At 44.8% G+C, this 27184-nt stretch overlaps 1 protein-coding gene across 1 annotated transcript in view; it reads right to left on the bottom strand.

Annotated features, from left to right (window-relative positions):
- Positions 1-27184, bottom strand: part of LOC144098391 (midasin) — a 215597-nt gene that overhangs the window by 133942 nt on the left and 54471 nt on the right. Inside the window, exons 17-24 of the mRNA XM_077630990.1 lie at positions 26958-27107; positions 26096-26212; positions 23973-24261; positions 20358-20598; positions 16604-16967; positions 13968-14277; positions 7610-7807; positions 5365-5576 (exon numbers count right to left, since the gene is read on the bottom strand). Of these exons, the coding sequence (XP_077487116.1) occupies positions 5365-5576; positions 7610-7807; positions 13968-14277; positions 16604-16967; positions 20358-20598; positions 23973-24261; positions 26096-26212; positions 26958-27107 (1881 nt within the window). The remainder of the gene's footprint in view (positions 1-5364; positions 5577-7609; positions 7808-13967; positions 14278-16603; positions 16968-20357; positions 20599-23972; positions 24262-26095; positions 26213-26957; positions 27108-27184) is intronic.

Raw genomic sequence — 27184 nt, 5'->3', positions numbered from 1 at the left:
GTCGGGTGCGCACAACTCTTTGTCCAGGAAAGCGACCGCCAGTGTGAGCGAGCTGTGTAAATGATGCACGAGTCATGCCCTTGCCACTCACAATTTTCGCAACCACACGCAGCGACACAGCCACGTCGATCTCCTCATGCCTGCCTTGCACACTCCCACATACATGCTGGTGGTATGGCACAGCAGAGAGCACAAAATATGCAAGTAAACTTTTTTTTTTCAAAAATTTGGGTGAAAAGTTGGGGATGCACAAATTAGGCACGAGCGCAAATTACACGAGTAAGTATCATCATCATCGTCATCAGCCTGACTACACCCACTGCAGGGCACAGGCCTCTCCCATGTCTCTCCAATTAACCCTGTCCTTTGACAGCTGCATCCACCCTATGGCAGCAAGCTTCCTAACCTCATCCGCCAACCTAACCTACTGCCGCCCCCTGCTACACTTGCCTCCTCTTGGGATCCACTCCGTTACCCTTAAGGACCAGCAGTTATCTTGTTTCCGCATTACGTGCCCTGCCCAAGCCCATTTCTTCCTCCTGATTTCGATTGGGTTGTCATTAATGCATGTTTGTTCCCTGATCCACTCTGCTCGCTTCCGGTCACTTTAACGTTACACCTATCATTTTTATTTCCATGGCTTTCCATAACTTAAGCTAAACCTTCGTAGCCTCCACGTTTCTGCCCCATAGGTGAGTACTGGTGAGATACAGCTGTTGTAATTGGTTTGTTCATAGTAGGATGCGGCCAAGTACTACACAAGGGTGGCCAAATCCTGTTCTGGTGAGGGAGTCCGTTGTCGGTTCTGGTAACCGAGATCGGGCCGTAGCCCAGGCCTGGTTCCATCGGCATGCGGAGTTTGTTTTTTTTTCAAACCGGTGAAGAATTGCACGGCACTGGGATTCGATCTCCAGTCCTCTTGCACGTAAGGCGGACGCTCTACCTCTACGCTGTACTATTTTAGACAAATAAGGACATTTTCCGATTTATCTTTTTCAAAATATTTATCTTTTTCAAACTCAAAAGAAATTAGATATTTGATGCTGTTTTTACCAAATCATATTTGAAATTTTTAGTATTCGCACATGTTCACTTATGGGGGGGGGGGGCACTAATCTTTGGGACCAAAAAATCAGCTTATGGGTTTATCTGTGTTTAAAGTCCCAAAGAAACTCAAGCTATATGGGATGCCGTAGTGACAGGCTCCCGAAATTTCAGCTGCCTAGGGTTCTTTAAGGGGGGACGCGGGTCTTGAAATCGCGAAAAATGGTCAAAAATGGCAATTTTCAAAAATTGCGATTTTGAAGTCTTAATGTCCCAACTATGCCTCTACAAAATATTTTAGCTGAATTCCAACTCAAAGTATGAAAAAAACGGCAATTTAGAAACGTCGGTGAGCCGAAATTGAACGCCAAGCGCGAAGGTTTGCCCCATTTTCAAGCTGCCGTAGCTCCGCGCGACGCGAACCGATCGGCGCCATCTTGGTCTCGTTTGAAAGCTGGTTTCCCGCTCTCCAATTTGGCGCCTTACGGCAAGCTGTAGACCCTCGCACAGCGGAGCTATCAGCACCCGTTCGCAAGGGGGGAAAGCGTCGCGAGACGGCCGCCGATTGGGTAAAACGGGCGCTCCTCGAGGCGCAGCCCTCTGATTGGCCGTGACGCTTGCTTTGGCCCCCGCGGCCGCGTTGTTCGGCTCCTTCCCGTCGTCTGCTTTCGCCTGCACGCCCGTCATTTTTCGCGCTCCTCTTTGTTTCCTAGTATTTTTCGTTCTGCCGTTTTCCTTATCGTTATTGTAGACATTTTGGCTATTGAATCGCTTCTTTTAGCCCCGAATTTCGTGCTTTTGCGTGTATTTGCCTGCCTGGTGTCTTTGTTCCGTGTGTCACGGTGGCCCGAGACGCGCGCTTGAAAGCAAGCACGCGAAAAGCAGTCGGAAAAAAGAGACGCGCATGGAATAAGTAGAGCGCTGCAAACGTCGAGAACTGCAGCTTCGGTGATGCCGCAAGCTGCTGTACCCTCGGTGGATGCGGCTGGACTGAGCTCGCCAACAACAGCTTCGCCGGTGGACGCGGCTGAACAAACCCTGTTGACGCCAGCATCGCCGGTGGACGCGGCTGGACAATGCCGATCGCCGTCAACTTCGGCGTTACCGCAAGTCTCTGCAGTGCCGGTGGATGTGCCTGGACTAAGCCCGTGGAAAATATCGACTTTTGATACGCTGCAAGCCGCTTCGAATTCCGTGTCGTCGGAAGCGGCCGAGCCGGCTGACCTAAGCCTAACGTCGACTTCGGCGTTTGCGCACGCCGCTTCGTGCCGACGGACGCGGCTGAACCGAGCTCGCGTGCTCAACGCTTCGACAAGCACGCGCAGCGCGGACCTTGGCAGCGCGCCAAGCCGCTGCCGCCGCTGATAACGTCATTTGTTTTTTTTTAAATATATATATATTTTGAGGAGAGCTCGGGGGGGGGGGGGGGGGGGGGGGGGCGCGCTCGGCGAACTTGGCAGAGCGCCAAGACGTTGTGCGCTCTAAGCTGAAGCTTGAACATTTGAACATTCGCATTAGACACTCCTCACTGTCCTGTTTTTAACCTCACAAGAAGCAGTTTCTTGCTTCAACCAAGGAATGGCAACAACCAGCAGAGCTGTTGCAGCACAGCTTGGTTACAGGCCTGGGAGCTGCCTCATTGGTAGGAGCCTTGAAAAAGATAAACAGAGGCTGTGCAGGTCTGATAAGGGTCACACCAATGCTGAAAAGGTGAAGAAGAGGATGGCCAAGAAGCACAAGCCTGACAGCACCCATGACTACTGCCCAGGACTTTTGTGAATGTGTGGCAGATTCAAAGAAAATAGCAAGTGATTTTCGGAGCTTTTTTTTTGTCAAGTGCCAATGCAATACAGAGGTTTTCATAATCTTTACATGAACAGATTTCTGTAAATTTGGTGTTATTGTGTTCAGCAATGACTGGGCGGCATGCTAAAGCATTAAATTTTTCCATATGATCAGTAAACAAAAATGGCAGAGTAAGCAAAACTTTGAATGCAATTTTCTCAGCTTTGCTTTTTCGATCAAATGCCTTTGCCTTACGGAACTTTTCATAATGTTTGCATCGACTGATTTTATTGAAGTAGGTATCATTTTTTTCAGCAACACCTCAGCTACATCCTAAAGCTTTCCAATTTTCATTAAACCCAATAGACTAGCAATTAGGTCAGATCTAAGCTAATTACTCCCACATTGTTTTTTTCTTTCCTACTTTGTTATTCATTCATGACCTATGTGATGACTTTTTAAAAATTTCTTTAGCTTTAGGATGTGCAATGGGCCCTTAAGAATGACAGCATTACTTTAAAACTAGTTTTTTTAATTAAGAAACCACCATAATGGCCCGTAAGAAAAGACCTCAGTGGCATAAATTATTTTGCCATATCTTCATTTCTAGATGAGATATATAAAATCTGAATATATATTTGGGATTAGCATTCAAAGATATATCTGCATGCCAATTTTCAGGAAGATATGTTAAGAAATAAAAAAAAAGTTTTCAAGACCCTCATCCCCCCTTAACATGCACTGACATCACACAGTACACAGGCCTCCAGCATTACGCCTCCATCAAAATGCGACTGCCACGGCCGGGATCGACACACGTCTTTCGGGCCAGCAGCTGAGCACCATAACCACGCAGCCACCGTGGCGGCCAAAGAAAGAAAGAAGGAAAGAAATAAAGAAAAAATGACTCAAAAATCGATTTTCTAAAAGGGACATTTTTGGAATCAACAGCTGTTATCCTCGGTCTCTACCAATTTTTTCCCGCCAGAAATCAGTATTTTGACTATATGTTAAATTTAAATTTTCATGTGGGCTGAATATGTGCAGGAGCAGTCAATTCAATGACCTGAAAATTTTAGACACCAGGCTCTTGATATGTCGATATCGCGGCATCTGGGGCAGGCAGAGATATAATTTTATATGCTAAGGGAAGCTGGAGGTGCATTGTTTGCAACTGTCAAGGCACAATTGTTCAACCAAACTTCAGAAATTTACGATATTGCAAAGTTTATCAGTGCCTGATAGTCACACCTTCAATGTTGCTATGCCAAGCCCTTTGATTATTGCACTTTTAAATCATTAGACTATGTAGCCATGCACCAAAAATAATTTTTTATTGAGCCTTTTTTTTTCTTTTTTGCATCGATGTACTACAGTAGAATGATACGATTACGGTTGATCCGAATTTCGCGATACCAATTTCGAAACTGTCTCGGATGGTCTCATTGTACAGAACGCATTACGATTCGGGATTGTACGAACAATTTTTCAAGCCGGCGCGGATGATATGAACGTGCGACCAACCACCCGCACAAACAAGCAGGCCTGCGTAGAGGGGGAGAGGGTACCGGCCGCCGCCCCTGGCCCTCTCTACCCCCGCCTCTCTTTCGCCGGTCTCAATGGGCGCGCGCTTGTAACAACGCGTTGTCTGTAGCAACCTGATGAGTCAAGGCGAGCCACATGCCTGACAGGGCTACGTCACCCGTTTGCAGGCAGCTCATTGGCCTATCGAAAAAGTTGTCTTACCAGCTGCTGGAAGCTGCCTGGGAGGCTGCTGCCGCTGGCTGCAGCCAGCCATTTCCCTTATTCTTCGCTGCCGTGTGCGTTCCGCTGAGTGCAACGTGGTCTGCTCAAACTTGATACAGACGGAAGCTGCCCAAGCGTTCCTCACAAACTTGGACCGCAAAACAGCATCCAAAAACCGAATGATTTTGCTTTTCGTCGACCGGTGTTCTGCCCATCCAAAGCAAATGACCATCAACGATGTCGCAGTCAGGTTTCTGCCAGCGAACACTACTAGCCATCTGCAGCCACTAGATGCGGAAATCATTCGCAATGTTAAGCATCACTTCAAAGGACTTTTAGTGAGGCGTCTTCTGGCAGAAATAGAGCACAAAGAAGTGAATTTGCGGATAAGTCCGTCAGACGCAGTGCACTTCCTAGCCATATTGTGGGACAATGTGACCGCAGGCACAATCTCGAATTGTTTTCAAAAGTGTGGATTTAACATGGGACCTAATGCAGCTCTGATGGGAAATAAGAGCCCGATGAGAATTTCACGACTGAAAGCTAGGATAGCCTGGCAACTCAAGCTTTGGCTCGCGACTTCGTAACCGCAGACGACGACATTGCTACATGCAGGTTAAGAACCATGGAAGTCAATGGAGCAGACGGAGATAACTCGAGGAGCCTGACAGCGATGGTGAAGATGCCTATGAGTCTGACCAACTGCAGGCGTCAGTTCCAGTTTACCTTCTCAACCCAATGAAAGAGACAATGCTGGAGAGCTAGAAGCGGCCAAATAAGAGTACCTACCGTCTGTTCAGAGAGGTTGATACGGGTGAGTTGGTTTCCTGTGGCCCTGGCCAGCGCAGTCACCAGGCTGGTCTTGCCCACACCAGGTGGGCCTTCCAAAAGAATTGGTTTCTCCAGCTGCAGGGCTCGCACCAACCGCAGCGCATTGACACGAGGTGTGCGGGCCTGTAGGCTGTAGTGGGCCTGATCCAGGGGGCACGATCCCAGAGGACCTACACAACAAGGTCTGGTGTGGGGAATTTTCCACAGAGCAGCGCAACAGGCACAGGCAATAGGAAAAACCTAAACAAGTTCAAAAGCAGAAAACCAAGAAGCAAGCACAAGCAGTTACAGAGGTCTTATCACTAGACCTGAGAGAGCCACTGCTAAGGCCCCTAATTTTATGCTGCAGAAAGTAGCAAATGCTATGGATGTGAAATAAAGAATCCGCGAAACAGCTTATTTTTTTTGTCTGCGCCAATACTGTACGCTATTTTCTGAAATGCCAGACTGGCGCTGAGCGGCCATGTTGCCATTCAATTCGGCTAACTCTATAACTTCCTTCTTGAAAACCTCCTCCTCTTGCACGCAAGGTGGACGCTCTACCTCTACGCCATCGCTGCACTGCTGTCAAGACTATGTAAATGATATCAAAAAAGAATATGCATGTTAAACAAATAAAGCAGGCATTTAATAGAGCCCGCAGGAATGAGCCAAAGTGCAACATGCCACGGCACAGTACATGACATGCAGAGGTAAACAGGCAGCATAAAGTGCAGACATTTCCCATGTCATCCATAGCAACCAATGAAGCCTGCTATATTCTAGTACTGCATGGTTAGAAGATTTGCACAACTTGTCGCGATGTAAACACAGAACAGTTCTTCACGAAGTTCTTAACAGTTCTTGTCGCGATGTAAACACTGAACAGTGTTTAACGTCCCAAAGCGACTCAGGCTATGAGAGACGCCGTAATGAACGGCTCCGGAAATTTCAACCACCTAGGGTTCTTTAACCTGCATTGACATCGCACAGTACACGGGCCACTAAAATTTTGCCTCCATCGGGAAGTAAATGAAGCAGTCGTGAAGTACAATTCAGGGAGCCAAAGAGCCTACTCGGAAATGTGTGCCACCTTGGGAGTACATCATGGTGCCCTTGCCGTCCAGAGGGCTCAAGAAAAGGACCAAGAACACCTGAAGAAGGCATCCAAAGCCCACCAAACAAAGAGGCGAAGGTGCAAGAAGATGCCTGACAGCAATGATGCAAAATATTACAGCTCTGGTGCTTTCTAATAAATCTGCAGTGCTTGCAAAACTTTGCAGCCCGTTTTCTCAATTGTGTCTTTTTTTTTGTCGATTACCTCACTCGCGGAAAGCATAGCACAAAAGTGGCTGAACCGATTTTGATCCGGTTTGTTTTGCTGTGATCCATAAACTGTGCTGCACTTAAAGACAGTCTTGAAATTTATTTACTTTTCCATTATTTTATTATTTCATAATTATTAACATAGCTTTATGCAGTGAAGCACAGTGACGTGCATGTCATGTTCAGCAAAAAACTAAAAAAAAATCACACTGTCTTTGTGTAGATTAGACATTTGGGCAAACATGCAAAGTATTCCCGGCTCACTACCACATTTTGTTACTGTGCCAGGCTTACCACAAGCAACGAACTTGTAAATTTTTATAAAACAAAAACTAATGAAGATAGCTTTATGAAATTTTATATTTGTCTCTTCACTGCAATGTGCAGCACGTGTGCCAAATTTCACTCCTTTCTTCCAAGAAACAAAAAGTTAGTTCTGATCCGCTCCTACCTTAAGGGAAAACCTGTACACTCATCTGTGCCCATATGTTTTAGAGTTAGAAGAAATACAGTACAACGCAAAACAATTGTGCCGATAACAAAAACACACATAATGTTTTCCCCCAAATTTCACATGCTCCTTGTTTCACTAAACTGAACCTTGTGGCACTGGTGAATTTTTGAAGAAGCGCAGAAAATGGCTCCAGAAGCAGCATTGTATCCCCAAGTGTGCTCACAGCCTGTCATCTTGAATCCCTCAAAACAACGAGGGTCACAGCCTGTTCTCACAATAACATGTTATCTTCTACTTCAGCACCTAATAACTTTGCCCTGCAGCAAATAGCAAGAGATGTCACACATTTAACACTGACCACTCAGTAATTCTGTACAAACATGTAAAACCTACAACTCTGCACCTTGCTTGCATAGGGTTTCGGGCTGAAGAGAAGCATCATACCTGATGGCAGAAGGAATGGACCCAGGCGCAATCCAACGGCATCTTGAACAACAGTCACATCGGCTTCGTGGAGGGCTTCCCAAGCATCATCTGGGATTCCGCTGTCTGCCAGCTGGCACCTCAGCTGATTAGCCAGCATCTCAAGAGCCCGCTTTCGTAAGGCAGCAACTGCACTGCTCTCTTCAGTGCTTGTAGTGCCTGATAAAAAAAAAGATAAACACTTACAATCAGCCATCAAGACTTTTGGTACAGCCGGCTACATGCAGTTGCTCAATGAAAAGAGAAATAAAATTTTAGAACATTTACGAGTCTGTAAAACTAATGACCTAGCGTTAGCTGAATTCTGACTGTGCAGGAATGGAGAAACATTAGAGTCAATATATTATAGTGATGCTCAACCATTAGGCCACTTCAGAAGTGGTATAATAGCATCAGGCTGATATTTGAGAGGCATTGGGCTAGTATGTCAGAGGTGCCTGCGAGTGAGCTTGTGGATGCCAATGCAAAAGGCGCATAACTGAGAAAAATGCTAAGAGCATCTAAAACCGTAACAACTAGGCCACTGCAGCAGGGGCCTAGGAGTTAAAGCATCTGCCTCGTATGCGAGAAGTGCTTGGTGGGAGGTGCCCGGTTCATGGGTGAAATGAATTTTTACTACGAGCGTACAAATAAGAATATTTTCAAATAAGAATTGAATACGAATCTGAAGAAAAAATGGCTTCGAATATCGAATCAAATATCGAATATCTGTTCAGTACAAAAAAAAATTCAGAAGAAAACAGCCAGGCAAATATTGCTGCCCTTATATTTTTTTAAAACAATGTATAGTTTTTGCAGCTGAAATAAACAAAACTAGACAGACTCAGCACCATATAAAAAACATGATGTGCACAGAAATGTACAGTAGTGCACAAAAAGATAAATATTTTCTCTTTTTTTTTTTGCTAAATTGAAAATATCACAGATATAAAAGACCTATTTGTTATTACTGAATATATCATAATGCAATAATGCGCTCTTTTGCCATTAGGAGTTGTTGGGGGCATAACAATATGCCTTCAAGTCGTTTCTAATTTTTGCCCTTTCATGGGCACATCGCATTGCATATATTTTCCATTTGTTCTAAGTTACTATTAACCTGCTGTTATTTTCAGGTGACATATTGTACACTTATATGTATTACTGCATATTTTTATAAGCAGTGGGCTGAGTGTGAGGTTAGCGTAACGTCCTCAAGAGTGTTCAAATGGAAGTTATCCGCGGCCACAACTATGGGATGAAACACCATCAGCTTTCACTAGGTTTCAGTAGTGCAGTCTGTGATATCACAAGTTTTGAGGAAATATAGGCTCAGAGGAGGTTTGGTTTTTGTATCTTTGCAGAAGACCTGCCAGAACGACAAATCAAGTTTTTGAGAAAGACATTATCCACGAGAGCCTAAAAAACTCTAGACTGACTTTTATCAACATTTCCAATGTTTTGGTCCTGTTATCAGGCTCTACAGCTGTTAGACCTCAAGGTTTATTCGCTAGACAGAAGTCCCCCATTCCACACTTCTCCATGCCGGTCTTCTTCGCGTGCCGCAGTTCACGCACCGATTGTGCGCATGCCACGCTCTTATATACCCGCCGCGACGGACCTCCCTACTCACACCAACCACCATACACCACGCACATGTCTTGCCGCCGATCCTCACGCCCCCGCGCCACCTTCGTCTCCAAACGTTTATACCACAGTGCCCCACAGTCACACCTGACAGCACCACTGACACTGGACCTCACACAGTAACTCCATGGACTGTGAGGCATCTTGTGCTGAACTTAACGACAGGCCCAACCTCCAGCCCTGCACATCTGTGAAAAAGAATTGGGTTTCCAGAATGATGCGAAGACAGGGGGAGAGATATGTTGACGAGCTTCAATGAATTAACAAAGCCTTCTACCTGACCCACCGGGCCTTCCCTCGACCTAGCAACAAACTATGCAGAGCTCAGGCAGTCACCTGGAAGCAATTACAAACGAACATGTAAGCGAATTCACGGCAATACAACATGATCTACCCCGAAATATATAACACCAACACGTGAAAAGTCTGCAAGATAGACGTAGCCACACTTAAACACATACTCTGGGAGTGTAAGGCACACCTAACTGGTGTTAACCCCGAAACCCTCTCATCGAGGTAGTCCACCGCTCTGCACAACTCCAGCCTCAACGACCTACTCTGGGCCGTTCAGAAGGCCCTCGAGGTGGCGAAGAGACAAGATCTCGACGTCCCCACATGAGAGACCTAGGTTCGGTCGCGCTATACCCTGCCGGGCACTCAATAAAGTTATTACTCACTCACTCCAGAATGATGTACGCAAAAGAATACCCAGTGTGGAGATGTCACGGATGGAAAAAAGTGATTTCATTAGATGAATTGAACTGAAGTTCTTGCTCTGTGGGAACGATGGGTTTCGTTGTACTATACATCACCACAAATGCAATTTATATGGACCTAGTTAAATACCTCCCAGGTTAAACCATGAAGACGAGAACGTAAAAGCATGGGGATGATTCTCCGCTCGTGGAGTTTGTCGGCTTGAATGAATTCAAGGTACCATGAGCGAAGAGGTTGCTCAGAGCATTCTTGAAAAGGTTATGCTTTCATAGGCATGCAGGAATCTGGAATTTGGATATGTGTTCCAACAAAATTACAACCCAAAGCACTCTTCTATGCATTTTAAAAATTGGACGAACAAGAGTACAGTGGGCTATAGCTACATCCTTGACCATATGGAGTGGCAAAAAACCGGGCTACTGAGAATATTTCAAGAGAATACATTTGGATAGGCATCACACATCATTGGAGGGACAAAAGGCCAGCAGTGCCGAGCAGAAAGTTGAGAAGCTGCAGCAGACGTGCAAGACATGGACTGGACATTCTCTGACAGCTTCCTAAACTCCATGGTTCGGAGGAGTAAACCAGTGATCGCCAGAAAAGTCAAGCGTGTGAAGTACTGACGCTTTAGGTTACTGCCAAAAAACATTCTGCCTCATTTTGTAATAAGGAAACCATATAATCGCTGATACCTCTGCAATGCAGAAAGCAGACCTTAAATAAATTTACTGTGGGAACAAATTGCCGCTTAAAATTCTAATAAAAATTAGTTGCTGTTGTGTAAAATGTTGACATTGTTGCCCCGTTAAAATCGTGCACAAATTTCAAACCAGTAAAATCTAAAAAAATTCAAAAAACTGAAATATCATATCTTTTTGTTCACTACTGTATACTGCAGCGGTTCTCAAACTGGGTTCCGTGGAATCCAGGGGTCCTTCTTGTGGCAGCAAAAGAGTCAAGATGCTACACATCTTTTGAGCATGGAAGCGCTGTTTGAAGTTTGTCTGTGTGGTGAAGTGCACCGCCAATGACTGCATCAACGCTACCAGCAGCTTAGCTTCTACCACATCGCTACAAGACGGCTGCGTCGCCGCTTCCAATGACATATCTTCCACTTCATTGGCACAAGAATGCGTCGTTTCAAGCGTCTTTGGTGCCCCAAGGCCCCCAACCTCAACTACCACGGCCTTCAGCTACTGTCTCACATTTGCCCCAAAGTGTGAGAGCGCGTGGTCCACAGTTCACTTGGAAATGCATTTCCTGACGCCAGAGGAGATCGGGGCGGCAGAGGCACAGCGTGCTGCTGGTCAGGACAAACTTGGCGCCATGCCAGTGACACAACAAAAGTTTCAAGCGATGGCTTCCAATCCTGAACCTGCCAACACTACAACTGGAACTGCTAGTCATATTTTCATGTTTTTATTAGGGGTGTGCGAATATTAAAATTTTCGAATACGAATCGAATACGAATATGAAGAAAAAATGGCTTCGAATATCGAATATCTGTTCAGTATAAAAAAAATTTCACAAAACGATGAGCAAGCAAACGTTGTTGCCCTTATTTTTTTCAAAATAGTGTATGGTCTTTGCAACTAGAATAAACAAAACTAGACTGCCTCAGTACCGCATAAAAAAACATGATGTGCACATGTATACTACTTGATTAGACAGCATAACAGTATCCAAACTATAATGAGGTCATGCAAAACAAAATTCATAAAATGACAAGATTGGCAACAAAAAATAACATGATGACTATTTAACCTCATTCATTCGGAGTTCAAGGGACCGGAAGAAATGCCAGGTTCATCCAAATACCTCTGTTAATGAAATTGCCCCCCCCCCCCCCCCCCCCGAAAAAAAAAAATGCTGCTGAAAATGCTGAAGATGCAGTAAGGCCTTATGAGGCGGCTCCATCGCGCTAACACATGTAAGCGCATGACGAGCCACCAGTTTTGGAGTGCTGGAAGAACAACACAAAAGCAAGCAAGGGGCCGGGGAAAACACACTGGCGTTGGAGAGGCGAGGCGGTTTCTAAAAAGGAAAAAGAAATAAACTTCACGGAGCTGGGGTTGGACTATCGGCGAATGCGCAGGCCGACATTTGAAGTTGCCGCAGGGCAGCGGTGAAGCTCAGAAACCGAAACTACGTTGCCAGGCAATTTTTTGCCCTAGCGATAGAGGCCTTCCGATTGTTGCCACGCCTGCCATTACGCCCGCTAAAGAGGTGTGCAGGTTACAATGCACCATGCAATAAGTGAGATTTTAACAGGATCGCTTGCCCTATTATGACTACTCAACGCGCCCCTTCAGGAGGCTCCCGCGGCATTCCGCAAGTAGGCTTTACCGCATAGCGTAGTTTACAAAACGGGATGGCGGAAGTCACGCTCGGAGAGTTATGAAGGAGAAAGGACGTATTCATCGGTTGTAGGCATTAGATATGTAACGTATTACCGAAAGATTAAAAAAAATCGCCATTTCGCGTAACGATTGCTCGAGGCGGGCCGTCAGCCATCTTGTTCGCAGCACGGGTGATATGTGGGAAAGCCCACTTGGGGAAATCTCACGAGGTGAAGCCTTGCGACGTCGGGATGCGGTCGGTCCGCATGATAAACGGCGGAGAAGAAAGGGAATAGGACCTCTGTATTGGCTTCCAGGAATTTTTAACTCGATTATCAGCTAATTTGCCCAGATATTGTGGTTTCATTCAGATATATCAAGATACAAAAGAAAGGGTAGCGTCCCCCCTTGAACTCGATTTTTGGATAATTTGTCCGGATACTACGGTTTTGCCACTATCGAATTTATAAAGGTTGCTGTGGTGTTTGACCACAGGCAAATATTTGAAAGACTATTGAACATCGATTTCTCGGATCAAATATGAACTGATTATCAAACATATTTGAATTCGTGTTTTAAAATTTGAATATTCGCACACCCTTGATTTTTACCAGTGGGTGCCCAGCAGTGGACTATGCGGACGGCGCCACAGATGCCAGATTTTTTAGGAACAAACTAAAAACAGCTAATGCTGTAAAACAAAAAAAGTTACTGCGAAAGCAGATATAAACAGACGGCAGAAAAGGCATCTCCACAGCACTGCTCGCTATCCTTTCCACTCTGCTTAGCTTGCTTTACAGTCTGAAATATATATCTCCGGTACCATGAACTTATAGCCACAAAAGCATTTTGCACTTAACCAGCGTTTTTCACATCACTAGTGCTGTACACTGCACTAGCACTGAATGCGGTAACCAATGTACTAGCACAGTACTACGATTACAGCACCAATTATTTAGCTCCCATCCATAACCTTCCTCCAATTCATGGTTTACCTAATAACTAAGCAAACGAAAATGCCAGGAAACTGCACAAAATCTTATCAGAGTTCAAGCAGAATGTCATCAAGCTCAACAAAGTTCAGCACAACTTTCTTTGGCCAACATACAACACAGAGGATGCACTTTCAGTGAAAATGCTCGTGTCACAACGGCAGCCCCATATTACCGCAAGTAAAAAGGATCTTTGTTTCTCCCATAAATGAGCTCTATACCGGTCAATGTGACCACTATAGCATCATAGAGGCTTATACTGGCTGCATTTCCTTTTCCTTGCAAAACTCGCTGCCATGCAAATAACTGTATTGGAAACACATAGCTGCAAGAAATTCAGGTTTTCTCTTTGCTCATCACTACATGCCAGCCTAGAAGTACCTGGCATCATGCATAGAAGTCCACTGAGAGCACCAAAAGATCAGCACCTGGTCCAGCCAGGGCACTTTTAGTATTAGCTTTCTTCACATGGCAGAATTTTTAAAAAGCGCGGAACATTACTACATTACCGGTGGTCCAGCGGCCTACTCAGCAAGTATAGCCAGCTAAAATGCACCATCAACAATAAACACCTATCCACCAGCAATAGCCACAAAGCCATAGTAGCAACCAGTGGGTCCAAAAGAGTGCCAGCCAGTGGCCTACCTGTTCCCAGGCCATCCAGAAAGGTCATCACAGCTCCGTGGATGTAGGCAGCTGCCGGGCTCAGCAAACCCATGGTGCGCTTGATAAGCTCTGTCCAAGCCAAGATGTCCCGTGCTGTGGCTACACAGTGCCGACCAAGGTCATCCGAGCGCAGCCAGTCCAAAAACGCTGCCATGGCAGCACCCAGGGTCAGGGAGCCAAGGCGCACTGTGGTGGCCAGGTTGTGGTCTGCTATGGCTGCAAGGTCCGCTGACGAAGCTGTTGCAGGGCACCAGATTTCTGTGAAACGGTTCCTCAAAGCTGGTGACAGCTGCAGGCAAAAGTAAAATTCAATAAGCTGCTACATGTTAACGAACCAAGGCTCAACAAGCGATGCTGAAAGAAAGCATGTCAAAACCAGAAGTGCTACATAAAGTAGGCATATGCGAATATTCAACAATTTCGAATATTCGGTCGAACAGTAAAACATTCGACATTCGATTCGATCCAAATGTTTTGTATTCGAAATTTCAAAGTATTTGTCTATGCATGTGTGAATAGCGATTTTTCAATTCAACGCAAATTAGAATCGAAGAGCAATTTTCTACAAATAATTTCGAAGGGAATATTTTGAATAGTTCTAGCCTACAAAAAAAAATATGGAACGGCACAACAGGCATATTAAAAATAATGTATTTTTAGAAAACACAAGGCCATCACATGAAAAAAAAAAAGGGCGAATTATTGAATATTCGCACAGGCTTACCGTATAAATACATGTAAGTGCCAGACCCTGTTTTCCCAAAGGAAATATTTAAAAAAATAATATTCATGTAAGAGCCGCCCCCAAACTCCATGACCCACGTGCGAATAGCCTTTGAAATGCACGCGCCGTGGCCTCCGCGATCAGCTCCGGCTGCGAGAAACGGTGTGCTTGATCGTGCAGGCGACGCATGCGCACAGGAGCCTCCAGGTTCCGCCCATGGATGGCGCTCGAGACCGCATCATCATCGTTAACTTTTTCCTCCACCGCAAGCTCCCACTATCCATATCGGCATCAGTATCACCAGCTCCTGCCTTTTGTGGCTGTCAAAATCATTGGAGTTGTCGTGGTAGCTTGGTAGTAGCTTGTTAGTTCACCGTAGTTGTGGCCTTCGCATGCTGCCGCCGAGCATTACAGTTTTAGCACGATGGACAAGCACCTTATTAGCTACACGACTGGGAGTTTGCTGTCGAACACTGCATGCATGCGGCAGGCAGGAAATTCGACGTGGCTGAGAAATGCGTCAGACGATGGTGCAACCAAAAGGACGCAGTGAGAAACACAAACTGCAAAAAGTGCGCTTTCCGAGGCAAGTACTGCAAGTTTTTCGAACTGGAAGAACAGCTGCTCTGCAAAGCTATGGAAGCGCAGAACAACAGCTAAGCGTTGACAGCGGACATGCTGCACGACTTCTTGTGGGATGAGCGTGCACCAAAGCACAGCACCAGCTCGGTGTCTGAAGACTCCTCGAGTGACGATTGAACGTAGGATAAATGCCGCCCATTCCCTGATTGGTGTGTTTTTACTTTAAATTTCTTATTTCGAACATCACGTGTATGGGCCGCACCCCGAAAACTGGCCCTCAAATCTGGGAAAACAATCTGGGACACAAATATGGGACACCAAATTGTTGGTGTCTACCTCAAAGTCGTGTTTCGCATTTACTATGTATGTTTTCTTGTAAGAGTTGAACATGTCTCATTGTATTTCGCTTAGTTATGTTTCGCGCGATAGATTCATATTCACAATGCTGTATTCTTTTCGCTCCTCCTGCTAGAGCCCACTTAGGGGCTGCAGTATTTATTAAATAAATAAAAAAATAGCACTTGTAAACCATGCTGCATGTAAATGATGAAGTTTGCAATCTTCACAGAGGACACCTGGAACTGTGTACAAGCTCATGGCTAAACAAGACACTTCTCCAGAAAATGGTCTTCAAAAAGCCCAATTGTCTCCTATTAATCATTTAAGCATGGTAAACAGTAGTACTACATTGCATTTATAGACACTGGTCCAGTTAAGTATGTGTGCCGTGCGTCCTCTGAAAGATCCATGAACTGAAACTTCTTAAATGATAAATGCCGCTCCTACTACACTTGATGCAAGTTAAAGAGAAGAAATGATACTAGGAGAAACTCGGTGCTTTTGACAGCATAAAAGTGCTAGAGACGACTTGAGACCCCTATCCCACTGGGGTCAACTGGCAGCCAAAAGACACCTTCATGCACATGTTACATCTTTTGTGGCACCCTATTTTCAACCACCGTGTATTCAAATTAACACTATTCAGCAGGAGAAAGGGTACTTTAAACATGCTCAGTGAACTCTTTAGCGATCACTCCCAAAAAGAATGTTGTCTGAGATGGCTACGTTCTGCGCCATGAGGTGATACTTGTGTGCACATCACTATAAACAAGGGAGAAAAAAAGTGGCAAAACGAATTCTAAGAAAAGTAAAGCCTTAGGAATTAGCGGCTAGGTGACCATTATCACCACTCCAATACAATGCAGATGCTACCAATTTCCTACCTGTCTATCTATCAGCCCTTCTTATCTGCTCATCTGCTACTACTAGAAACAAAGCTTTCTTTATGCTCCATGTTGTGGGTTTTCACCTCTCGTTTGCCAAAGTCGCCTCCGGGATTCATAGTTGCCAGCAGACGAAACCCTGAGTGAGCAACCAGCTCGCGCCCACAGTCTGGCAAAAGCAGGGTCCGCTCAGGTTCAAGCAGGCTGTTGAGCCGCTCAAGCACAGCATCTTCAGCTAAGGAGATCTCGTCAATCAGGAAGGGCTCGCCGCCAAGCATTGCCTCCACCAGAGGACCGTCTACCCACTGGAACAGGGGACCTCCCGGCTCCCTGCCTGGGCGAAGGCTTCCAAGCAGGTCACCTGCCTCTGAATGCAGGTGACAGCTCACGCTGCGAAGCTGTTGGCCTTCAAGCTTGGACAGTAGCTGGCACACTGTTGTCTTGCCACACCTGCCAGCATGAGCAAACAAAGCATGCATTCACTTTAACTTGCAGACGTTTACCCCTGCATGATTTTTTGAAACCAGTGGGACAGTTCAATCAAACGAGTTGAAACTGTTGGCACCTTGATATGGGAAGAGTGCACAGAAAAAGATGCAAGCAAGAAAGACAGAATGCCATAAACCATAACTTCAAGGTACACACAACTTACATTTTTTAGCCATGTCAAATAACAGCACAAAGAAGAAGTAAAAATGTGCTGAGAAAATTTACCCAATGAGCATTAAATAACAAACCTTCCTTTTTTTAAAATGCAAGCTTTACTGGCCTACCAGCACCATCTCGCCGTGGGCTGCAGTTTGACCTTGAATGCCCTTGCTGCATCGCTGCTAAAGCAATGCATCACATGACTTCGCCACGCCACCGAGCAGAGACTTCGCTGTCGCTGCACTGGGGCTCCACAGCCGTGGAGCAGCTGATGCCAGACCACGTAATTTAGCCAAGCAGACGCAGCTTGACGTCTGTAACGTCTGCAACATTGAGTGCGTTCCCCGCACTGGATAGGCAGCGCGCCCGTCCTGCCACCCTGGCAGGCGATGGCAAGAGGTTGATCGCAAGAGGTTAGTCACCCAATGAATACCAAGACAGCTTTCACTTTGTATATCCTGAATTAGCTGAGCTAATCCACATTCATTTTTTTTCCTTTCGTACTAAGCAGCACAAAAAAGCTACACAAACCACGAACCAATGGCAACAACATAAAAAATTACGCCGAACGCTACTATTGACTCCAGCATCCTCTCTTCCTTTATGTCTGTTATGTCCTGGTCCTCACTTGCATTCAATACAGCTGAACCTGGATGTAATGAAGCTCCACATAGCGAATTCCTAGAGATAACAAAGCTTATCAATAGCCCAAAGCCACCCCTATTCAAGAGCGTGTATTTGAGACCTCCAAGTAACAAAGGTGTTCCAGTGGTTGACCTTGATATAACGAACTCGCTAAGCCGACTATCTGCTAGCCTGTGTTGAGTTACAAAATCTGGCGGAGAAGTTTCATGATGATAAAGCACGAACTGACACGAGAGGAATGCCTAGGATTGCAAAGTGTGACCACAGTTGACACAACGCGCTGTGCTCCAGCCCCATCGGCACATCTCTGCTGCTTTTGTTTTTGGAACATCACACCATGTGATACTACAACTTTTTATGGTTGGTCAAATAACAGAACAGCAAAAAAAGACTTGGCACGAGCAGTGCGCAACCATCGCTGCTGATAGCTCTCGCACGTTGGGAGTGGAGACGGCAGAGAGTGCCGGACATAAGGCGAAAGGTCCATTTCCTCGAGCACCAGCGGTGAGCAGACCCAGAGAGGGAACATGCGCGAAGAAGCAGGTGCCTTCATGATAGGTCTAACACCAGCGCTGCAACCATGTGTGCCCTCCAATTGGTAGGTTGTGGTGGCCCTGCTTCCCCCACTCGCAGTGACGAGCTGGGGCAGAGGTGGTGGCAGCTACTGCCGCAGTCACTCTAAGAGTATGATCGTGAAATGTTTCTCCGCATTTATGACTTCGAGTAATAGGTATTAACAGGTATTTATGGTAAACATTTTCAAGGTGATTTCATTTATCGTTATTTCTTATGTTTGTTTCTGTTCTACACTGTGCTTTCAAGACTTATGATGAATACTGCCTATACCAAAAAACCCCACCTTTAATTTCGTTATATCCGGGTTTAACTGTGCCTATGCACACCTTCAGTGTAAGTGCCAAAAAAAATAAGTGGGAAAAAGATCCCAAATGTACAATAAAAATGTACAATGTTCGTATTATTTCCCAATTTGTATACCAGACATCTGACAGCTGGATCAAATGGTTTGACCACTTATTCCATCTGAATTCGAAACTTCAACACGCATGCACTCTCAGAAAGCAGACATGGTTTTCAAACTGACATGTGCACTTTTGTAGCATTCACTTCCATGAAACAGGTCTTTAGTGCACGAGAACAGGGCCTAGTTGGTTGTAAATTATGCTTACAATGTGCTACACACTTTATGGCACAGACACGGAACAAATGACACAGACACAGAGTGTGACTTAGTAGACAGTTATCAGTTCGTGCTGTTTGTGAATGTCATTTGTTCCATATTCATACGATAAAGGGCATAAGCATGCTGTAAGCATCAGATCCTTAGTGAGTACTCAAATGATCCAGGCAACTGTTCCTGCAACCTCTTCCCTGTAGCATAACACATATTCAAGCAGTAACAAAGAACTTAGGATGCCAATGAGGTTTCTGACTTGCTTTTCTCGCCAGCTTTACTTTAAATTCACGTACCTTGAGGTCAGAACTCGTATGGCAAAAAGAAAAAGGTGGCAGAAAATTTAATATCAGAATGCAGCTGGTTTCCATGAATCCCGCATCAAATACAGTAGAATCTTGATGAGACAATCCCAGGTGATACAAATTTTAGGATGACACTAATCCATAAAATGCCTTGGTCAGAGTGCATTGCGTCCAATGGGCAGAATTTTGCACATTACAAACAAACCTGTGCCCTCCTGTCGAGATATGAATGCGCAAGCCACGACCGCACCTTCAAGCACCAAGTACTTGCTACCAGTATATCAGCGATGCCGGGATCACCAGTCACGTGGTGTGCACCGCGAGCTGTGAGTGGTGGCACATGACCAGCATAGTGCCAACGTCGTGAGTCAGCAGTGACCACCACCGTAAGTAAACCCCATCAGCAGAAAACAGACCCGCGTAAATTCTGCATAAGAATTTTGTTCGTTTTGGATTATACGAATTTCAGGTCATACGATTATTTTTTGTGGCCCTGTGAGATTCATATGATCGAGAATCTGCTTCAAAATGTCCTTCTAATTGAGTGTGTTTACAAGTACAAACAGAAATCAATGCTTTTTCTATGCAGGGAAAGCTCAAAACATTTCAAATGCAGAGTAATTGGCATGCCAGTGGATTGATTACAACCACTATCGATACTGCTGAAGGTGCTAGAAGGAAAATTTATCTAGAAGATGTGCAACCATGCCACCAGACACAGAACACTCGTACTCAGCATACTCAACAAAAATAAAGTCAACAAAAATAAGCAGGAACAATGACCAATCATGGCAGAAGTAAACAAAGGCAACATGTTCACTGGCAGAATGGTTTTCCTGCACAAAAACAATGCTGTCTAGGATCCAAGGGCACATTGATATCAGAAGATTGTACACTGCTTACTTTGTGAAGTGAATTTGAACTGAAAAAGGGTTAAACTTTGTACAAATTTCTAAAATATCATTTATATGAACTTTAGGTAATCCAAACTTATTCATGTCAAGACAAGAAAAATGAATGAATACTGAACACACAGGATGAATAGCTCACCCAGTGTCTCCAACCAGTAGCACAGGCTCATCAAACTGCAGTGCCCTCTGCAAGAGATAGGCCATGCGCCGAGCATCTGCAGTCCACACAAGGTGCTCAAAGCCTGAAGGGAGTACTGCACAAGGCGGTTTGGAGAACAGTTGCTCAGGATCCACCTTCCGCCTAAACTTTTTGCTGAGCACTTCTGCCACTAGCTGCGCCTCTTGAGACCGGCGGACTCGTCCAGCCAGCAGGGCGTATCCTGTCGATGGGAAGCAATGTACTTCCATAAACTCTTGCTGCCATGAAAAGAGGCCCACTTTGCACCAAAGTAATAACGACGGGCAATGAATTCAAATCAGTTAATTTCAAGTGAGTAAGATCTCACAACGAGCTACCAAAGCAGATTATACTACCACATGCCTGATCCACGCCACCTCCACGCTGAGCCGCGAGGACGACGAAGCGGACTCAGTAGTGTGAGGAGCGCTCGAGCCGTGCTAGGGTTTTTGAGATTAAACTCAGCCACTCTGAGGTCCCCCGCCTACATTTTCGGCTGCCCTCCTCCTCATCTGTGACAATATGTTCTCTTGAAGTGTACCCCACATTCCAAAAATTTAACACCCTGATCTCTACCAAATGCTTTGGCGGCATCTACTATTACACTGCTGAACCTTATTAAAGTGAACAGGTAAAGAAAATCGTAAAATGGTTCGATATAGTCAAAATTCCTATTACAAATTTCATAACAAATGCATGCAAGAGCAGCACACTGCTTAGTCAGTGAAGTGACGGCAATTCAGGCGATCCTTACTAAAGCAACAGGGAGACCTTTTCTGAAGATTTAGAGCTGTTTTGAAGGCGCTCAAGGCAACTGTGGAAACCGCAAAAAAAAATGTGCGCCAGTTACATTGGCTTCACTGCACAGTACCCTCTCCGCAGACAATAGTGGCAGGCCAAGCGCCAGCGTAGATGGCTTCCTCACATGACAGCCGTGTCTTGTGAAAAACGGTGTCAGGGTGAAAGCTATTGCAGTTTTCACAGTCTTCGTGACAGCTGACACGAGAGCAGGATAGTTACTGATAGGTTACAGCCGTCCACGCCGCTGCTTCTGGGGTGCTGTTGGCAGGTGAAAAAGGCACGTGCGCTGACTGCCTGGCTACCAATCCGCCACACCGCGGTATCTTCCATGCTGCTATTGGCAAGTGTGAGATAAAAGCTCAAACCTTGGACGCACAACCACCAGTCATTTGTGTAGTGCAGCAAAGCTTGCCACGTGCCATCACAGAGGGCAACACTTGAAGCTGGGGAGTTCGTTGGATCTGTTTTATAGCCTACCGCATTCTATATATGAAGTAAACATTGCATGTGTTTGTTAAAAATATTTAGGAAAAGTTCGAAATAGCCAATGTTCCTTTAACAAGCTTCAACTGTATAAAATTTATACTGAAACACTTTTATTTTTATTTATTTTACTGAGTGCACACAGTACGTTTGATGAAGCTGCAGTATTCCAGAGATATAAAGTGAAAAACATTGCATACGTGAACGTTGAGATTCTGAGCATGAGCCTGAGCCGTATGAGCATGACCCAGAATCACATAATTCATCACCAACAAGTACCAAGCATTTATGGTGCTATCATTGCAGCTAAGCTTTTCTTTTCAATCTTGTGGCCACAGGTTCACTCAATAACTGTTTTCTTTAAGGGCAGACATGAGTTTCAGAGATGAAATTATTTATTTTCCCCATAGAGCGATGAAATTTGGTAGGCTTATTGGAAAGTGCACTAAATAAATATATATAGAAATTTTCAGTCACATATCTTCAGTAGTCTTGACATTACAGTAAAAGCTCATTAATTCGAACTGGAAGGGGACCGGAAAATTGTTCGAATTAAGCGAATTTTGAATTACTCGAATGGGCATTAGAATGAGCGCTTGGTCATTGCACCCCACCACGCGGGCTGAATCCAAAGCAGTCACATTTAGACTCGTTATCACGAGCTAGGCGCTACTACATGTTTGTGGCAGGCAATTCTGCGAATTAAATTCATGCGGTCCTAATGGCAAATGAAATAAACTGATTGGCTAGTTATGCGCCAGAAACAAGTACTAGAATGCATTCACGTGAGCATCGAACTTTAGTGATGGCATATAGGACGCTATTTGTGCTCCAAAACATGCTTATTTACGGGGAAGGGTAGTCAAAATTAAAAGTAATCAGTGATGTGGCATTTTCTTGCATTTCTTTTGCTGAGACTCCATCAGCATCGTTCGCAGCTTGCCCAAGAGCCCCAGCTCAACGTAAGAGTTCTCACTGGCAGAGAAGTAGCGTGTTGCAACACCGAGTGCCGACGCTACTTCATATGCACTACATGCACTAGGCAATGGCATAGGCTCGTCGCCGCAGACAGACTCATCACTGTTGGCTGTGCTCACCACACGAGCCCTGTGGCGCCTGTTAAAACATGTAGCCTTAATTATATCAGCGTCACTCAAGGGCTCCAACATCTCCACACTGCTGGCACCTACAAAAAGCAGTCATCGCCCAAACTGCCATACCACGCTGTGTACACCACATGATCACGACCCAGCGGCCACGGCATAACAAAAACCTGGAACCGCTTGCGCTGAAGCATCGGCAGCACGGGCCAGTGCTCCGGCAGCGAAAACCTGCTTCGGCATGCGCCAGAGCACAGGCTCTGGCAGAGTCATGCGCTCGGCTTTTTTTTTCTTATCTGTTGCTTTACATCTCTAGTAAATTTCCAGTGTGGTGTACTCACTATGGGTCAACTTTTATCTACGAGGAGCGGTGTCAGCCAGGGGCTCCTAGTTCGAATTAACCGTAGTGGATGCTGACTTGCTCGAATTATTGGGAGTTTTCCCCCACTGAAATACACATCGTTCAAATTAACGAACTTTTACTGCATTAACTTTTATGTACTCCACTGCGATACCAAACTTGCAGAAAGCCCATGACAACAACACATAGCAGGGGCCTAGAGTTGTTCTTAAATTTTAATGAAAGGAACGGTTCATTCAATGACATTCTCCAAATATTTTTATCAACTGGGTCTTTTCTGTGCAAAACATTATATCCACACTTGCACAATGCCTCACTACCACCATGTCAAATTAGTGACAGAGTGAAAAAATGAGAAAGTAATTTCAGAAATATAGCAATGTCATGGCATAAACAACTTATCAACCAACACAATGAAACAAACCACAGGACAGTCCATAAAGCCAATGTCATGCTATGCTTTCTGCAAGCAGGACAGTCAGATAAGAAACAGTTTTGAGAAAACTGGCATTTTTACATAGATCCCAGCCAGTTTCTTCCTACCTATGATCCCAAAAAACATTGTTTAAATTGACTTCTGGGCTGCTTTCGGGGAAAATCTTTCAGGGTGTAATTATTAAAACCTTACAGATACGAAACGTGGTTTCTAGAATTCGATTTTTTTCAAAAGATTTGTGATTTGAAAGGCACGTACCCCCTTAAATCCTTTGCCTGTCTGTCATCACTGCCATGCAATGATTTCAATTTGCTTGAAAAAATTTTAACAACTGCTCAACATTAGACGAAAAAAGAACGTATGCAGCAAGACTAGACATGCTTCAATGCTCGCACCTTCATTGGCCAGGAATTGATCCCAGTCGTAGAAGGTACCAGGGTCAGGGGTTCGTCGGTATCGTTCAGCCCAACGAAAAAGGTCCCGAAGGGTCATGTAACCATGACGTCCAGCAAAAACGCCTGTCTCACGCCGACGCAGTTGAAGCTCCGTCATCACGTCCACCATCTTGGCAGTGAGTGAGCGCGGCAAGGAGCAGCGTTTCTCAAGGATGTCCTCCAGTTCTCCTGGCGGCAGCTCCTCAAAGTGCATCTCGAGGAACCGATTGCGAAAGGCACGCGACAGTACCTGCAGAACAGCCAAGCAGTCAGCAAGAACACAAATGTCATTACATTTGAGGTTTCTGTTCGTTTTAATAGCAAAAGATACCAAGGTGGATCTTCCTTCCTTATTACGAAATTCCCAATATTTAACAACGCCTGTATCTCTTTTTGCATGGCAGGTGAGCAAAAAATAAATGAACAACAGTTTGCTACACATCAAAGACATGTAGTAGTGTGCACATACAACAAAGTAATACTCAAAATTTATCACATGTCCTGCCACATATGTGTGGAAAAAAAAAAGAAAAGTATTACGTTTCCATCTAAATATGAAAGATACATGCAAACAGAGTGAGAGATCAGTATGTGCAAATAATGTAATTTTCAAATATGAATCGAATACGAATATGGGGGGAAAAAAACGCCTAAGAGTAATGACTCCAATACCAAATATCTGCTCAGTATGAAAACATATTTCAGAAAAAGATATCAATATTGGTTTGTTAGATCAGGAACTTCGTTGAATTCGGTTTCGTTAGATTGAGTTTTAACTGTACAATTAGCAGGAAGCGCCGGTCATATGAGGAGTGTTTCCCAAGCAGGCGATAGCAGCATCAGCACTTATTGCAGTGTTATCGTAGTGTGCAAACAAGTAAAACAACAATTTCTGAGCAAGAATAGACAATATTTAAGATAAGGAGAGCCCACCTTGCGTTCATATGCAAAGCAAACCAGCAGTACTATTTGTGCACAGTTAATTAAAAAGCCTCAGCACGAGACTGCAGTTGTCGTAGTGTCGCATTCCTATTGCAAGAGGCTTGGTTCTGCAAAAGGGCTCAAGCCGAATGGAATGCACGATCAACTTGCACGCGCACACATGCAGCGGGGAAGCCGTCGCATTCGGTATTTTCTCTGCTCCTTTCGTGCCGCAAGCTTGCTCCAGTATCACCTTGTGATAATTTGAGTTTAATTATCGATTCGATGAATAGCAGACAAGAACTTGGTAGCCAGTGACAGAAGGCCACGCCTTTCATGGCGCATGTCGGTGAAGGCATGCACGGCACGTGACACTTTTCATATACGGGAAGACCACACTCATAACATATGATAACATGCTTCTAAGTGTAAATAATAAACAGGGGTGCACCGATTTCTGTTTCCTCAACAATCAGAAGATGGACTCCACAAGCAAGTCCACTTTCAAAAGGATCACTAAGATCGGGTACTAAGCTAAAGGCTTCTGAAAAGAATACGGGGAAAATGCATTTTATTTCGATAAGCTAAAAAAAAAGAACCTTTCAAGCGACTGCCATCCACGGTGTGCATGCAAGCAACTCAACGCAACCAAAAGAGCGGAGCAGACGACGCTGGGCGGGTATACCCTTGTGACGTCTGCGATCAGGGGCTGCCAGACCAGCAAATGGTTTGCAAAAAAAAAAGGAAAAAATTAGTTTTAAAAATATCTATCGCACAGAATAAACTGAAACTTTGACGAATTGTAATTTGACACGTTAGTAATTAAATGAAATAAGTAGGGTATTTGCGAATATTGGCTGTGATTGCCCCTTTACCTGCTGTCGCAGTAAACTGTACTAACTGTACCCACTGTGTGAAGACAACTCATACTGTTTTGGAACAGACAAAGCACAGGTAATCAATTTCCAAAAGCGAAGCATCTCAGGAATCTTAACTAAGCAAAAAGTTGAGAAACTGGCCTTATCTTTTTGAAAGCCTATAAATATGCAAAGTCTGTTAACAATGCAGAAATTCAAATATAAATAACATTTTTTTCTCGTCATGCAAGTTCCACTGAGAGAGTTCACATGAATTAACTCCAAAATTATACTTTCAGCACTCACCTTTCGACCGCCATAACGACCTGGAGGATTTTGGGTGGCAAAAAGCATGAAGTGCGGGTGGGCTCGGACTACTTCTTGAGTTTCAGGAACAAACAGCTCCCTATTGTCATCAAGCACCTGCAAATAAATCGAAGCACATCCATCCCATCAGCAATAATGCATGAACTCATACTGCCTTGTAGATACGACAGCAGTCAGGCAAGCAGGCACGCATAAAAGCACTGAACACCAAACTGTTTATTGGACGAACTTGTGCCCAAGAAACAGAGCTCAATATTAGCGATAGCCACACTGACTGAGCAGTCATCAAAACTAGAACAGCCATGGTTGTCAACAGTCATGCTTCATGCTTGGTTTATGCATATCTTGGAACATGCAGGATAATGTGCTTACAACAGCAAAAATTTCCCACAACATTGATGGTGATGGTGCCATATTCTAGAAGACAAACTAAGATTACTGTTTTAAAAATATAAACATATCACAGAATCACAACAGAAAAGCTTAGAAGCAAGATCACTCCAGTATGTCCACCTAGCAGCAATGCGTGCACAAAGCTTCAGTAGGCTAGCCGTTACTCAAACCACCAAGCCAACACGAGCAATACCGTGTTCATTGTGCAGCTGCATACCATAACTTTCACGCAGTGAGAAGCTGCAAGTGTACTGTGAGTTGCTTCTGCTCACTAGAACTGCAGCCCTTAATACGCCATACGATTTTCCCTAATAATGATTTTCACACTCATTGCTCCTTAAAATGCAACTGCCTCGACAGGAGATCAAACTCATGTTACCGCACTCGATGACCCAGAAAGTTTACAAAATCATGAGACTGTAGCAGGTGAAGAGGATGATGCACCTACCCGGTTCAAGGCCTCCAGAATCTCTGAGCATGCCAGGTTGAGCTCATCCAGGATGATCCAGTGGCCTTGGCGCATGGCTCGTACGAGGATACCCTCTCTGTAAACCAGCCGACCAGTGCCAGGTTCTGCTCCATAGCTCCCAAGGTACTCCTGCAAAGAGGACCACCTTGTGGACCTTCCATCTAGATAGACTTTCTCTCTGGGCCATCTCTCCAAAAATTCACACG

Source organism: Amblyomma americanum, chromosome 7 (genome assembly GCF_052857255.1).
Source record: "Amblyomma americanum isolate KBUSLIRL-KWMA chromosome 7, ASM5285725v1, whole genome shotgun sequence".
Lineage (NCBI taxonomy): Eukaryota > Metazoa > Arthropoda > Arachnida > Ixodida > Ixodidae > Amblyomma > Amblyomma americanum.
The sequence above is the reverse complement of the archived record's forward strand: the minus strand, read 5'-3'. Positions and strand labels throughout refer to the sequence as shown.